This window comes from Carettochelys insculpta, chromosome 2, assembly GCF_033958435.1.
Source record: "Carettochelys insculpta isolate YL-2023 chromosome 2, ASM3395843v1, whole genome shotgun sequence".
NCBI lineage: Eukaryota > Metazoa > Chordata > Testudines > Carettochelyidae > Carettochelys > Carettochelys insculpta.
In genome coordinates this window covers 238258267-238273202 of record NC_134138.1, presented here as the reverse complement: position 1 = coordinate 238273202, position 14936 = coordinate 238258267, and the positions used below count along the sequence as shown (strand labels likewise).

The following is a 14936-nucleotide window of genomic DNA, read 5'->3' as shown; positions in this document are numbered from 1 at the left end:
TTCAGAACACCTGAGCAACATGGGTCCTGCCCAGCCATGCCACACACACACGTCCAGGAAACAGGCTCCTCGCATCCACTATGGCCTGGAGTACCACTGAGTGGTACCCCCTCCTGTTAATGTGGGCGCCCCTGCTGTGGTCTGAAGCCTGGATCACCATGCGTGTCCTGTCCAGAGCTCCAAAACAGTTGGGGAAACCCAGGTCCATGAGGCCAGTGTCCATGTCCCCCAGGGTCATGACTCGTGGCGGGAGCACCCTGTTGATGGCTCAGACAACCTGCAGGGGAGGAAGGTGAACACGTCTGTGACTGCCTGATTGGGAGGCCCTCCTGCCCCCTCCCCACCAGGGGCTCCCTGCCTCTGGCCCTGCCCCCTCTCCACCAGGGACTCCCAAGCCCCTTGCCCAGTAGCCCTCTCCCCAGGGTGGGTCCATGGAGGGGGCTGGACTTACCTCAATCATCACCACTCCAGTGGTGGCCTTGCAGATGCCAAATTGGTGATTGATGGACGAGAGGCTGTCGGCTGTGGCCAGCGTCCACAGGGCAATGGCCGCCCTCTTCCGCACCAGGACCGCTGGCTGCATCCATGTGTCATGGTGCTGGAGGATTGGGGCGAGCCAGTGGCAGAGGTCTTTGAATGTCTGGTGGGTCATTCTGAAGTTCCTCAGCCACCACTTGTCATCCCAGTCCTCCAGCCCCAGCCAGTCCCACCGCTAGCTGGGGGTGGCGAAGGCCCACGGGCACTGGATCAGAGGGGATCCTGGGGGAGAGGCAGCAGTGCCATGGCCAAGGTCTGCAGGCTGGGTCCCATGTGGGTGACCCGGCCATGCCCCTAAAAGATCAGGGTGACAACTATGGCCAGCAGGCTGGCCAGGGTGGAGAGGACCTTGTCCTTGGGGAGGGTGGAAGTGGGCATATTGCTCGGCTTTTCTTCTCAGCAGGTGCTGTGCTGCTGTTCGTAGCCTGGCAGCCTTGGGCACATGCAGGGTGGGGATGTTGCAAAGTGCCCTTTAAGGGGTCCCCTGGCTGTGTGCTCAGAAGGGCTTGTTGGCCATGTGACCACATGCCTGCATCATTTCTTGGTCCCTAACTTTGAATTAGGGACTAATTGTGTGTGAATGCTTAACTTCAGAGTAAGGGGAAGCCTACTTCAAAGTAAGGGAGGGTGCATTTTGTGTGTAGATGCTCTACTTTGAAGTTGCTTACTTCAGAGCATAACTTTGAAGTAAGCAACTTCAAAGTTATTTTGTAGCGTAGACACAGCCACAGTGTAGGAAGCTCCGTGTTTTCTTGGATTTCCGTACAGTCCCTTCTACAATGGAGCCCTATCATACTACACAGAGGTTGTATTAAAGAATAAATCAAACTCTATAGTAGGGGTACGTACAAGTACTAAGAGCACTTCTTGTACTTTATTTTGACATTATTTCATACCCTTGGGATTAATGGAGAGCTTCTGTCTGAGTGCTATGTGTGTGTTTGAGTCCCAACTTGCAGTGGAAAATATCTTCATCTGACCTAACTACAGTGTAGCTTAAAATATATTAATTTTACTATTAGATTTGCAAATAATACTTAGAGACATTTATTTTCAGCTGATTTCACAGTTGCCATTTACTGCTAATCTCTTTGAAAACATAAATGTAAACGTGGCTATGGCTACTTGTTGGTCTCCAACACTGATCAATAATCTGTTTGTTACAATGTTTGTAAGTAAAACAATTAAAATGAGAATCTAAATACAAAGGAATACTATCCAGCTGTTTGATTCTGTTTCAAAAAAGAAAAAAATGTTCTGAGAGAGGAAAATCTACTTGCACACGTCTATTCTTGGTCATTGTGGAGTGGCAGTGTGGAACACGATCAACACTATCTCTTTAATTTCCTTTTGGAAGACACCAACTTTGTTTAGGCAGAACTTCAATCTTTATTTTTCAATATTCTTTTAAATGTATTACTATCCTCTGTGGAATAATGTTTGGGGTAGAATGAAGGTAGATGACACCTTCAGTAGCAGAAGAAAACTGTTATGTTCTCACACTGTTGTTCTGAGAGATGCATTCATGTCCATCCATGTCAGGTGTGTGCACATGCATGCATGGTAGCTGGAAGATTTCTCCCCTAGCAGCTAGCTGTTTGATCAGCCTGGGCACCTCCTGGAGTGGCGCCTTCATGGCGTCCAGTATTGAATCCTGCCGACCTGCTCCCTCCCAAGTTCCTTCTTGCCGGCTACTCTGACAAAGGGGAAGGAGGGTGGCCTTTGAGATGGACATGAATACATATCAAAGAACAAGAGTGAGGAGAATGTGAGTAACCATTTTTTCTTTGTGTTTGTTCACGTGCATTCCAGTCAAATGACTCTCAAGCCCTGGTTAGGTGGTGGCGGGTGGAGTTCTGCACTTAATGGAGCACTGGCCCATCCAAAGGATGTGTCGTTCCTAGCTTGATTGGTATTTGGTTATAAGAATAAGGGGATTTCCAAGTGTGCAGGGTCCTTTTGAAAAGGACCCCATGTAGATGAGCCACACGCAATTGAAAGCGGGACTTTCAAAGTGCTGCAGCTGTCATTATTCTAATGAGGTGCTGCATATTCATTGCAGCACCTCATTAACATATCCCAAAGTGTCTCATTAGCATCCCCCTTTTGAAAGCGGGGGAGCTAGTGTAGATATAGCCGCAGTGTGTGGTGAAGGTATGCATAGATGACCAGGTCACTGCCCTGCAGATCTCTTGCAGGAGGATCTGGGCCAGAAGGACAAGATGAGGATTGAGCCCTCGTAGAATGAGCCATGAAGTGGTATTGTAGGGTTCTCAGATACAGGATGATATCCATGATGAGATCCATTGTGAGGATATAGGCTGACCTTTCATCCTGTCAGTCACCACTATAAACTGTTGAAGAGACTTTCTGAATGGCTTCATTCTGTATATAGAGAATGCTAATGTTCTACAAACATCTAAGAAGTGGAGACTCTGTTCCCTGACATTAGAGTGGGGTTTGGGATAAGAAACCAGGAGGAAGATGTCCTGGTTCATATGGAACTGAGAACACCTTTGAGAGGAATGCTGGATGGCATCAAAGCCACATCTTGTCTGTAAGGCAAAGCATTTAATTTGGTTCTGAAGTCAGAGCCCTGAGCTTGGATACCCTCCTGGCTGAGATAATTGCTACTGAAAATGCTACCTTTATAACAAAGGTGTAGAAGGAAACACAAATCTAGAGGTTCAAACAGCAGTCCCGTAAGTATGGACAAGAACAGGTGGGGTCTGAGGAAGGAACTGATTGTTTATAAAATCTCTCTAGGCCTTCTAGAAAATAACCAGCCACGGGATTCATGATCACGTGGCATCCAAGCATCCTGGGATGAAAGGTAGATATTACAGCCAAGCAGGCCCTAATAGAAGTCACTGTCAGACCTTATTTAAGCTGAAATAGGTAGTCCAAAATGGCTGATATTGGGGTCTGTGTGGGAGCAAGCTCCTGATGCATTAACCAGACTGAAAATTTCTTCTACTCAGCAAGATAAAAAGCCCCTGGGGACAGTTTTCTACGGCCTAGTAGTACTTGCCTACCGTGGTCAGAGCAAGAAAGCTCCAAAGGGTTCAGCCTTGGAGTTTCTCCACTGAGAGGTCAAGTGAGTCAAGGTCCAGCTGGCATAGGCCAGGGATCAGAGTGTTGAAATTTGACCTTTTGACCTCTATGTATGGTCCAACTGTTGGTGATACTTTTTCAGTCACTAATTGAGCTACTTACAACAGCTTTAAAATGCAGAGCTTTACTATGTAGGTGGTGGTTGGTAGCATTAGCTGGTCTTTTGTTAATCCATAGGCAGCATGGCTTTGAGGAAGCTCCTGGCTGCATGGGGGAGGAGTGCTGATAAAAATTGGCTCACGTGCCACTCTTGGCATCTGTGCTGGCATTTCCTAATCCCCAGCATAGGTGACCATGGTCTCATGAGAAAAGGTCCAGGACTAGAGAGCGTAAAACCGAGGTCTCTACTGACATGTTGAGCAGGGAGTTGTACCAATGCTGGCAGGCCCACGTTGGAGCTATGAAAATGACTCAGGCTCCCCTGATTTTAAGAAGCACCTTCTGCAGCAGTGAAATGGGAGGGAAAGTATATAAGGAGGGAATTTCCCCAGCGCAGGCTGAATAAATCTGAAGGAGCACAGACTGTGGTTCTGGAAATAGCAGAATTAATGGTGGTACTTGTGACATGTGGCAAGGAAGTCTATGTGGGAATGACCCAACCTGAGGAAAACTGATATTGCAACATCTGGATGGGGTGATCACTCATGACTGTGGGCAGGGCCTGCTGAGGTGATACATTAGTTTGTTTTTTATCTCCAGTAGTTATGAGGTCTGCAGGTGTATGGACTGTTCTATACAGAAGTCCCGTAGTATGAGGGCTTCTCAGAACAGGTTTGAGAAGTATATACCCCTTCTTGTTGATACAGAACATTGCCATTGTATTGTCCATGGTGACTGAGACACAGGACCCTGCTAGGTGGTACCAAAAGGCATGACAGGCTAGAAGGATTGCTCTTAGTTCCCTAGTGTTGATATGAAGAACCATGTCAGAATGGTTCCAGAGACCCTGAGTTCTGAGGTCCCTAAGTGGACACCTCAATCCACATGTGTCTGTCACTAGGGACAGGAATTGTGGCTGGCCCATGCAGCCCCTCCTTCCCAAAGAAAGTGAAGAACAGTACCGTTCTATACAGTACTGTAAATGGCGACTCATCAGAGCCGTCATCAGGTTCCCCCCACCCACCCACTGGCTCAGACTGCTGCAGCTGTGGGTCCCTGGCCACAATGCCACCCTTGCCTGGTTTCCTCCCTATCTCCCCACCCCCTGCAGCTGGGCCCACCAGAGCCATGGGGTCCCTGGTTGTGCCACAGCTACCGGGTTACTTCCCCTCATCCCTCCCCGCAACTCGAAACCTGAGGAGCCCCTGTGCTCTTCCCTGAGGATGGGCAGCTCAGAGCCAGGAGTCTCCATGTTCAGGACGGAGTGCAGTCAGCTCTGAGTTGAGGCACCCCCCACCCCCCGTGCTCTGAGTGCAGGTGGCTGGGACCTGGAGGAGTCACCGGGGAGCTGTGGTGCTGAGCGTAGAGGAGCTCGGGAGGTCAGTGAGTAAATCCTCAGATTTAATGGACTTCTGAGATTAACAGACACCCCTCCCCTCCATTAGTTGGTTAAATCGAGGGCTTAGATAACTTAAGTACTCTTGGTTCAGCCAAAGTGGTCTCTTGACATACTTCCTATCTTTACTATACAGTGGAGTACTTTGCTCTTGGGCTCTTGATAATATTCCATTGGAAAAACTGCCAACTATCTTCAACTGTTTTTCTTCTTAATCTTGCTTCTCATGGAACTTTACTTTCTGCAGGCTTCACAGGCTTTAAACCCCAGTGATCTAGGCATGCCCTGGTGTCAGGGACCCAAGGAAGGGGAAGGAACCTTCTCAGATCTAACAAAGAGCCAAATCTAAGTACTAAATCTACAGTAAAAGCTTGGTTATCTAGCACCTAGATAATCAGCATATTGGACTAAACAGCATGCTGTGGGGCCAGCTGATCGGCCAGGGCTGGCTGCTGTGTGGCTGGCTTACTGACCAGTGATAGCAGGGCTGGTAGAGTGGGGCTGCTGGCTCCACTCCAATATCCAGCACATTTGTTTATCTGACATCCCCAGTTCCCCAGGGTTGCTGGATAATAGAGATTTTACTATATATTACTAATAAGTGAAATGAAAAGTTATAAATATTCACTGTATACAAAGGTTAAGAACATAAGAACAGCCATACTGGATCAGATCATAGGTCCATCAAGCCCAGTATCCTGTGTTCTGAAAGTGGCCAATGCCAGGTGCTCAGAGGGAATGAACAGAACAGGTGATCATCAAGTGATCAATTCCCTGTCGCCCATTTCCAGCATCTGGTGAACAGGCTAGGAGCACCCTCCATGCCCATCCTGGCTAGTAGCTGTTGATGGACCTATTCTCCATGAGTTTATCTAGTTCTTTTTTAAACTCTGTTATAGTCTTGGTGTTCACAACATCCTCTGGCAAGGAGTTCTACAGGTTAACTGTGCATTAAGTAAAAAAATATTTCCTATTTTTTGTTTTAAACCTGCTGCCTGTTAATTTTCATTTGGTGAACCCTAGTCCTTGTGTCGTGAGGAGGAGTAAATAACATTTCCTTGTTTACTTTCTCCACATTAGTCATGATTTTATATACCTCTATCATATCCCCCCCAATCATCTTTTTTCCAAGCTAAAAAGTCCCAGTCTTATTAATCTCTCCTCATATGACAGATGGTCTGTACCCTTAATCATTTGTTGCCCTTTTCTGAACCTTTTCCTATTCAACTATATCTTTTTTTGAGATGGGGCAACCACATATGCACACAGTGTTCCAGATGTGGATGTACCATTGATTTTATATAGAGGTAATATGATATTATCTATTTCTTTCTTAATGATTCCCAGCATTTTGTTAGCTTTTTTTGACTGCTGCTGCACACTGTTTTCAGAGAACTATCCACAATGACTTCAAGATCTCTTTCTTGAGTGGTAACAGCTAACTCAGAGACTATCATTTTATATGTATAGCTGGGCTGATACTTTCCAACATACATTACTTTGCATTAATCAACATTGAATTTCATCTGCCATTTTATTGCCCAGTCACCCAATTTATTAAGATGCTTTTGTAGCTCTTCATCAGCCTGCTTGGGACTCAACTATTTTGAGTAGTTTTGTGTCATCTGGAAATTTTGCCACCTCACTGTTTATCCCTTTTTCCAGATCATTTATGAATATGTTGAATAGGACTGGTCCCAGTACAGACCCCAGAGAGACACCACTATTTACCTCTCTCCATTCTGAAAACTATTTATTCCTACCCTTTTTTTCCGATCTTTTGACCAGTTACTGATCCAAGACAGGACCTTCCTTCTTATCCCATGACAGTTAACTTTGCTTAACAGCCTTTGGTGAGGGACCTTGTCAAAGGGTTTCTGAAAATCTAAGTGTACTATATCCACGGGATCCCTCTCGTCCACATACTTGTTTATCCTTTCAAAAAATTCTAATAGCTTGGTGAGGCACGACTTCCCTTTACAGAAGCCATGCTGACTCTTCCCCAACGAATTATGTTCATCAATGTCTGACACTTCTGTTCTTTACTAGAGTTGCAACCAGTTTGCCCAGTACTGAAGTCAGACTGATTGGCCTGTTGTTGCCAGGAACACCTCTGTAGCCCTTTTTAACGATTGGTGTCACATTTGCTACCCTTCAGACATCTGGAACAGAAGCTGATTTAAATGACAGGTTACAATCTACAGTTAGTACTTCTGCAGTTTCACATTTGAGTTCCTTCAGAACTCTTGGGTGAATGCCATCTGATCCTGGTGACTTGTTACTATTTAGTTTATCAGTTTGTTCCAAAGCCTCTTCTAATGATACCTCAATTTGAAACAGTTCATCAGATTTGTTACCTGAAAAGAATTGCTCAGATTTGGAAATCTCCCTCACATCCTCAGCCATGAAGACTGATGCAAAGAAATCATTTAGTTTCTCTGCAATGGCTTTTTCATCCTTGAGTTCTCCTTTAGCATCTCGATCATCCAGTGGCCCCACTGGTTGTTTAGCAGGCTTCTTGCTTCTGATGTACTTACACATTTTTTGCTAACACTTTTTGAATTCTTTAATTTGATTAGAAATTCTCTTTTGACCTTCCTAATTATATTTTTCACTTCATTTGGCAGAGTTTATGTTCTTTCTATTTTTCTCACTCGGATTTAAAGCCAGCTGCTAGTGCGCTTGTGAAGACAAGTGCAGAGAGATTCTAGCTAATTGTCACTAGTGGAAAGAACTGGGTACAGGGCAGGTCAGCAGGGCTGTATGTTGGATACCAGGCAGGCACCATTTGAGAGGGCACCCCTGCCAGCCATATGGCTAGCTGCTAGGGGAAAAAATCTTCCAGGTACCGGGCGTGTGTGCACACACCTTATTGGAATGCATGTGAAGAAACACGCTAACAACCTAGATTACACACTACTGCATGAAATTCTACTATTGTCATTTCCTCATAGATCTCCATTTTGCCCCTCTTGCTATTTGGCTACCTATTCCTCCAATGAGCTAACATTGGCACTGAAAATGGTAATGGAGTAGTTGTAGTGCAGGTTAATGCTCTGCAGACATAACTGCATAGGCTCATATACATGACACTTTAAATTTCAACAGATTTGGGTTGTCTGCGTGGTATTCACATGAAAAGAAGGGATATGTGAAGATGATGAATAGAAGAATTCATAGTGTTGATAAGTAATGAAATGTGGCTGTGTCCAGCTACATGAAATTACCTGTTTTTGCTTTATGAATTCTTTGATGGGGGAAAAAGGATCCGCAAAATAAGTTCCCCCTTTTTGTCATTTATCAATAACTTTATCAATGTAACTTTATCATTGTTTTCTATTACAAAAATTACAACATTTTATGCATACCCTCCCTGCCTCATAATTGTGGGGAAAGACCAAACATAAAGAGTTAAAAAAATGGAGATGAAGAATAAGCTGCCTTTGACCTATTTTATCTTTTTGTAGGCCTCTGATTCTTTATATGGTATTGGGAAGGACCCTATGAAGTTTTGGTCTAAATGGTTTAACTGTCTGTAAGCTAAAACTGCATTGAAAAACAAAACAACTTTGACAAGAAAAATTCACCTATTTGCTAATGCACAGAAATATAAATATAGTTAAACTAATGAGCAAGTATCATCCAAACTATTGGTAATTCAGGTCAGTATTTCAGACAAAGCACTGGCAATCAGAGTAGCTTGTGTTCCAGTTACTGAACGTTTGATTCTGCAATGTGACTTCTCACAGCAAATGAGACAAATATGGTGTAAAAGCAGCCTTTAAGGTTTTCTGGATAAATTACAGATTAAGCTGCCTTTTTTATTTAACTTTTACTTTGCTGTTCTGTAAGAGCAGGTTGCTGTTTCCATTATACTGTTTGGAAAAAAGCTGGTCTTGCACTTAAGACAAAGCCTGGTAATCCTGAGCAACTGATTCAATATCTTGGTGCCTGCTTCACAGGAGGGAAATGAGACCAAACTAACTCAAGCTTATAAAATATTCAGTAGCATATTCTATATGAAAGGCTCAGACATGCAAACTATTACTAATAATTGTAAAGTGTTCACAGCTAGTTTTGTTGGTACTTCTGCACTGGCATATGGCATACACGCTGTCCTATAACTAAATTTGCCTAAAGAGTTGTGTTCCAGAAAAACATTTCTGATTAGATTCTGTATTTTGTGAAAAGGTTAAATCACATACTTTTTAAATGCAGGTACTATTTATGCCACTGATCCTCTATCCTGCAGAATCACAGGTTTGTTGTTATCCAGTAATGAAGTCAAACTGTATCTTTAAGATGCAAGGTTTTTTTCAGAAGATAAAGTGTGATTTATCATCATTCAAGAGGGAACATGAATCTGGATAGAATTATTTATTAATGCTTGCGCTGTGACTTAACTATTCACTATCTTTATGTTAACAGAACAGTGCTAAAGAACAATGATTTGAGATCAAGACAAGAGCTAACTACTCACCTCACCAATCAGTGGCCTTCCCCAGGAGCTCTGGATGTTAATGCTGTTGCCCTGGATACTCTATTTTATAGAAAGCATAGTCAACAATGGGATGAGTAAGTTGATTTTTTTTTCACTCTTACTGGGGGGCATAGTAGTCAGAATCATACTAATATCTTCTCTGTTTCCCTGACGCATCATCTGCTAATGTACCCACTCCTAGTACTAACAGTGCCCGCAGGACATGAGCATGCTGGCGAAAAGTATGAGTTAGGATGGAGTTTAAGTATTTAGGAGTTTGGAATTAAGACACTATGGCTGGGTCTACGGTGGATGTGGTATACCTAGACTTCAGTAAAGCATTTGACACGGTCTCACATAATATACTTATCAATAAACTATGCAAATACAACTTAGATGGGGCTACTATAAGGTGGGTGAACAACTGGCTGGATGACCATACCCAGAGAGTAGTTATTAATGGTTTTCAATCCTGCTGGAAAACTATAACTGGTGGGGTTCCGCAGGGGTCTGTTTTAGGACCAGTTCTGTTCAATATCTTCATTAACGATTTAGATATTGACATAGAAAGTACACTTATTAAGTTTGCAGATGATACCAAGCTGGGAGGGGTTGCAACTTCTTTGGAGGATAGGGTCGTAATTCAAAAGGATCTGGATAAACTGGAGAAATGGGCTGAGGTAAACAGGATGAAGTTTAATAAGGACAAATGCAAAGTGCTCCACTTGGGAAGGAACAATCAGTGTCACACATACAGAATGGGAAAGGACTGCCTAGGAATGAGCACAGCAGAAAGGGATCTAGGGGTTATAGTGGACCACAAGCTAAATATGAGTCAACAGTGTGATGCTGTTGCAAAAAAAGCAAACGTGATTCTAGGATGCATTAACAGGTGTGTTGTGAACAAAACACAAGAAGTCATTCTCCTGCTCTACTCTACGCTGGTTAGGCCTCAGCTGGAGTATTGTGTCCAGTTCTGGGCACCGCAGTTCAGGAAGGATGTGGAGAAATTGGAGAGGGTCCAGAGGAGGGCAATGAGAATGATCAAAGGTCTAGAGAACATGACCTATGAAGAAAGGCTGAAAGAATTGGGCTTGTTTAGTTTGGAAAAGAGAAGATTGAGGGGGGACATGATAGCAGTTTTCAGGTATCTAAAAGGGTGTCATAAGGCAGAGGGAGGGAACTTGTTCTTCCTTGCCTCTGAGGATAGAACAAGAGGCAATAGACTGAAACTGCAGCAGGGGAGGTTCAGGTTGGACATTAGGTCCTGATTTTTTTCTGTCACGTATCCCTTGAAATGCTTTTATGTACCACTGGTAGCATGTGTACCACACTTTGCAAAACATGGTCTAACCTATTTTAAGAAGTCCTGTGGCACCTTATAGACTAGCAGATTTTTTTGGAACATAAGCTTTTGTGGGCAAAGACCCACTTTGTCAGATGTATGAAGTGGAAATTCCTGAGAAGTGGGAAGTGCATCTGATGAAGTGGGTCTTTACCACGAAAGCTTATGCTCCATAAATCTGTTAGTCTGTATCTGCAAAAACAACAAGAAGTCCTGTGGCACCTTATAGACTAATATGAGTAACCTTCTGATACTTGTAACCTATTTTAAAAACCATCCACAATAGTGATTCTGTAACCTTTCTTGGTAACTTTTTATAGTTAGCTTTTTCCTGATTATATAAACTACATCTTCCTTGCTGTATATAAGCCCATTACTTTTTGTCATACCTTCAGTGAGCAGGGAGAATAATTGGTTGCTGTCCTCTTTGTAAAAGATCTAGGCTCCTGTACTGTCTTGTACAAGAGACTCCATGGTCTTGATGGACCAGAGCATGCTAGTTTACGGAGGTGCAACTTGTAGCTCTAAAGAGATGGTGTTTAGTTCTAGGAATGTCTTAACCAGGTTTAACTTTCCTGAGAGAAATTAAATGAATGCACTGAAGAACACAAAGTTTGTATACCTAAACTGTCAGGGTATGGTCACATTGGATTAATTTTGCATTTAGCTGTTCCTGTGTACTAAAGAGCTACTTGTAATAATATACTTTTCATATAGTTCAGTTCATCTTCAAATACCTTTCACAGTATTGTTCAAATAATCAAGGGAGAAAAAGAAAGTACATCATTGTGCCATATTTGATTACCCTAACAGAGTTAGCTTTTAGTAATGAATTTTCATTCTTTCAGGTTTCAGTCTTTTGTAGTGAAAAGTACAACTTTTTTCATGTACTGGTATTTCTTCTTTTTTTCCCCTCTCTAGAGTATTCACCAAATTCATCTTTTCCATAACTTATGGTAGAAAAACTGAAAAAGAGACTATTGAAGGAAGATCAGCTAATCTTGCCACTTTTTTAAAATACAGTGATTAAGCACGCTAGTGTATCAATAGGCTGTCATAAATTTTCTTTATTAATGAAAGAAAATTATATATGTTTTACAGGAAAAGTTTTCAAAGTCTCGACCAATTCTCAGCAGAAGTTAGTCTTTCTCAGGCATCTCTGGACCCAGGTAATTCACAAGACAGAGGTGGAAAGCAAGCTGGAATAATTTTATTAAGTGAAGGTAAAATACTGCGTGAAGAGTCCACTTTGTTCAGGTCCTTATTTATACTTTTTTTACTAAATACTTTCCAAGTACTCTTCAATTTCAGCAATCAAGGCGTATTGCTTTTCTTCTAGGGAGCAAATCTTCTGCCTAATATGCGTAAGGAATTAAATGTACCTGTTCAAAGTTAATGTGTTGAACTTGATGTAGTTTTTCCCAAGCACTTTACTGAAGATAAGTTGGCACATATCAAATGTGTCAAAGATATGAATAGTACATTTTGTGCTGTGTTTAAAACTAGATTTTATGTTGAGTTCAAATACGATTTTTACATGTCCTCTTTTCACTACTTGAGATCTGGTGTCATTTTTTGCTATAATTAACTTAAGATTCCAGGAGTCCCTAAAATTCCAAACCTTGGTCTTTGCACCTCCCTTTCAATGTTGTTATCTCGCTGTTCCTTCTCTCCAGTCTCATCGTACCTGACATTCAGATAATGCCTTTGGCTGTGGTGCTACAGGCTGCCATATGCTCTCCATTCAAATTAAGGGGTAGGGAGATAAAGTAAGCAACAGATACTATCAGTAGCTAGCACTACCCATTAGTATCTTCAGTTTTCTTTCAAGTACTCCCTTCTTGTGGCCAACTGTGAATTAGCAGGAAGGTGCAACAAGACATTTAAGAATCTAAATGTTCAGTTTGAGTTACTGTGAAGAATTTCCCTTTCTCTGTCAAACTTTAGTTATGTTCAGCCTGGGAAATACAAAAGCTTCCTCTTTTGAAGCACATCTTTAAAGACCATTGTAAAGTTATTGTCCCAGTTGAACTGTGGTTGTGAACAGTGCCTTAAAATCTATATCTGTTTCAAGCTCTATTGTGTACACCTAGTTCATTCAGAGTAATTTCTCAGTTCATTGTTATGCTTCACGTCAGAAGTCTAGTTCTACATACACCTTGTACTTGGTCCTTCTGATGGCAATGTAGGTTTTTTTAATTTTTGTCATATGCAATACCACTTTTCTTTGAGTGCTATCCACTGTAGGAAAAGGCATGCCTCATGCATAGTTGTCAGAGAATTTTTCCCTCAGTGCTGTTTGTTGGCATAGCCCAAGTGCTCTCTGTTGATATGCACTGCTGCATGGTGTTATTCAAGGGTGAAGACTCCACAATTTCCCTCATTTACATCTTACTGCCAGTGATGGTGGTTGGAGTGAGTGCAGATTTGTTGCAAAAAGTACTTTCCTCACTCCTTTGTGTTTTGTGTCTTCTTATCGTTAGTTAAGTAGTTGTGTGGTAGTTTTAGTGAGTTTGTGCTAGGTTTTTGATTCAGGTCTCTTAACCACTTTTGATCTTTTGTTACTAAAATAATGCCCTGCTAACTGAGATTTAAGTTCTTCTTCAAAGAGTATCCATGTGGATGTGCCACTTAAGGTGTTTATGATGCCTGTGCTTTTTTGTCAGGAAATTTCTGGCAGTAGTACCCCAGTGCACTGCACATGTGCAGTACACATCTCATGCATCTGTGAGCCATTGCCTGATGTACGCTGTCAACCATCCCTCAGTTCAGTTTGTTTTACCACCCTTGCCTCAGGTCAGAACTCCAGCACCTCTCTGTTTTCCTCTGTGAATAGTTAATTTATTACAGTTAGTTATTGGCACCATTATTCATCCAAGTTGTTTAGCTCCCTTCTTTATCTTAAAAAAAAAAAAAAATCTCTTTTCTGTTCATCAGCCAGTTGCTTCTGGCACCCAGCCATTTCTCGCTACTGCTAACCCTCTCCCCCTAGGAGATAGAAAAATGCCAGGCTCACTGGCTTTAAAGGTGCGCAACCTGCAGGCTCTTCATTCCAGTGTCAGACAGACACTCCCAATGCATTTGTTGTCAGGGTAAGGCACATGTTTCTCAAATGTGTCCACATTGCAAAAAGTGCTCTGCCAGATCACTCAGTGAGAGAGTCACAGCTCAAGTTCATGCTCATGGTAAAATCACTGAGACCAACTTGTATTCTGAGACCAGGACTTCCCCAGCAAAGATGCCCCAACAGTTACATCAGAGCAAGGGACGTCCAAAATCAGGCAGCGAACTACAGTGTCCTCCTGTAGCTTGCACACATGTGGCAGAGTTCTGGGAACCATCAATTTGATCAAATATCAATTAACTCACTCCAGGGTGGACCTGACTCTGCTTAATTAATCTTTCCTTGCTCACTCTAATCTGTTAAAGAGAGAGCCCATTAATGCACAAGGCAGCACAGGAAGGAAATGCTAGAGAGGGAGGCAGACTAGCTGAACCAGAACAAAGATAGGGAAGAGCTGTCTGCACTTTCCTCTTCTTGGCAGAAGGCTGAGGAGAAACTGCCATTACAAATGCTATGATGTATGGATCAGTAACAGTGGTAAAAAGAGTAATGTAAATAAACTACACAGTGGTGTCTAACAGTCTGAAAAATCCATATAGACAGACTTCTACTACTATGTAACCTTTGCATTCCTCATGGAGCATAGGAAATCTACAAGTCTCCTCCACTTCACTGTGTCTGGGGACACAACTTCTAGCTGGCTCCAGCAGTACCCCAGTTGTGGTCCTTCAATCTCAGTGGACCTTCACCATGTTGTCCAAAGTCTTCATCTTTTGCATTTTCCTTGCAGGTTCTGTGTGAGTGCACAACAAACTATACTGGATGATGGTTTTCTGACAGTGTGGCTTAGCCATCCCCACTTCATTCTCTTGATTTCAATGTCAAATGATTCTTATCCTGC

The 14936-nt window shown here is 42.7% G+C and overlaps 1 protein-coding gene across 2 annotated transcripts in view; it reads left to right on the top strand.

The window, feature by feature from the left end:
- Positions 1-14936, top strand: part of RUNDC3B (RUN domain containing 3B) — a 133396-nt gene that overhangs the window by 105418 nt on the left and 13042 nt on the right. The window contains exons 9-10 of one of the 2 annotated variants that reach the window (XM_074984778.1): positions 9575-9721; positions 12073-12140. In XM_074984778.1, coding sequence (XP_074840879.1) covers positions 9575-9721; positions 12073-12140 — 215 coding nt within the window. Of the gene's footprint in view, positions 1-9574; positions 9722-12072; positions 12195-14936 lie in introns of both variants that reach the window. The other variant, XM_074984777.1, reaches the window with a different exon arrangement.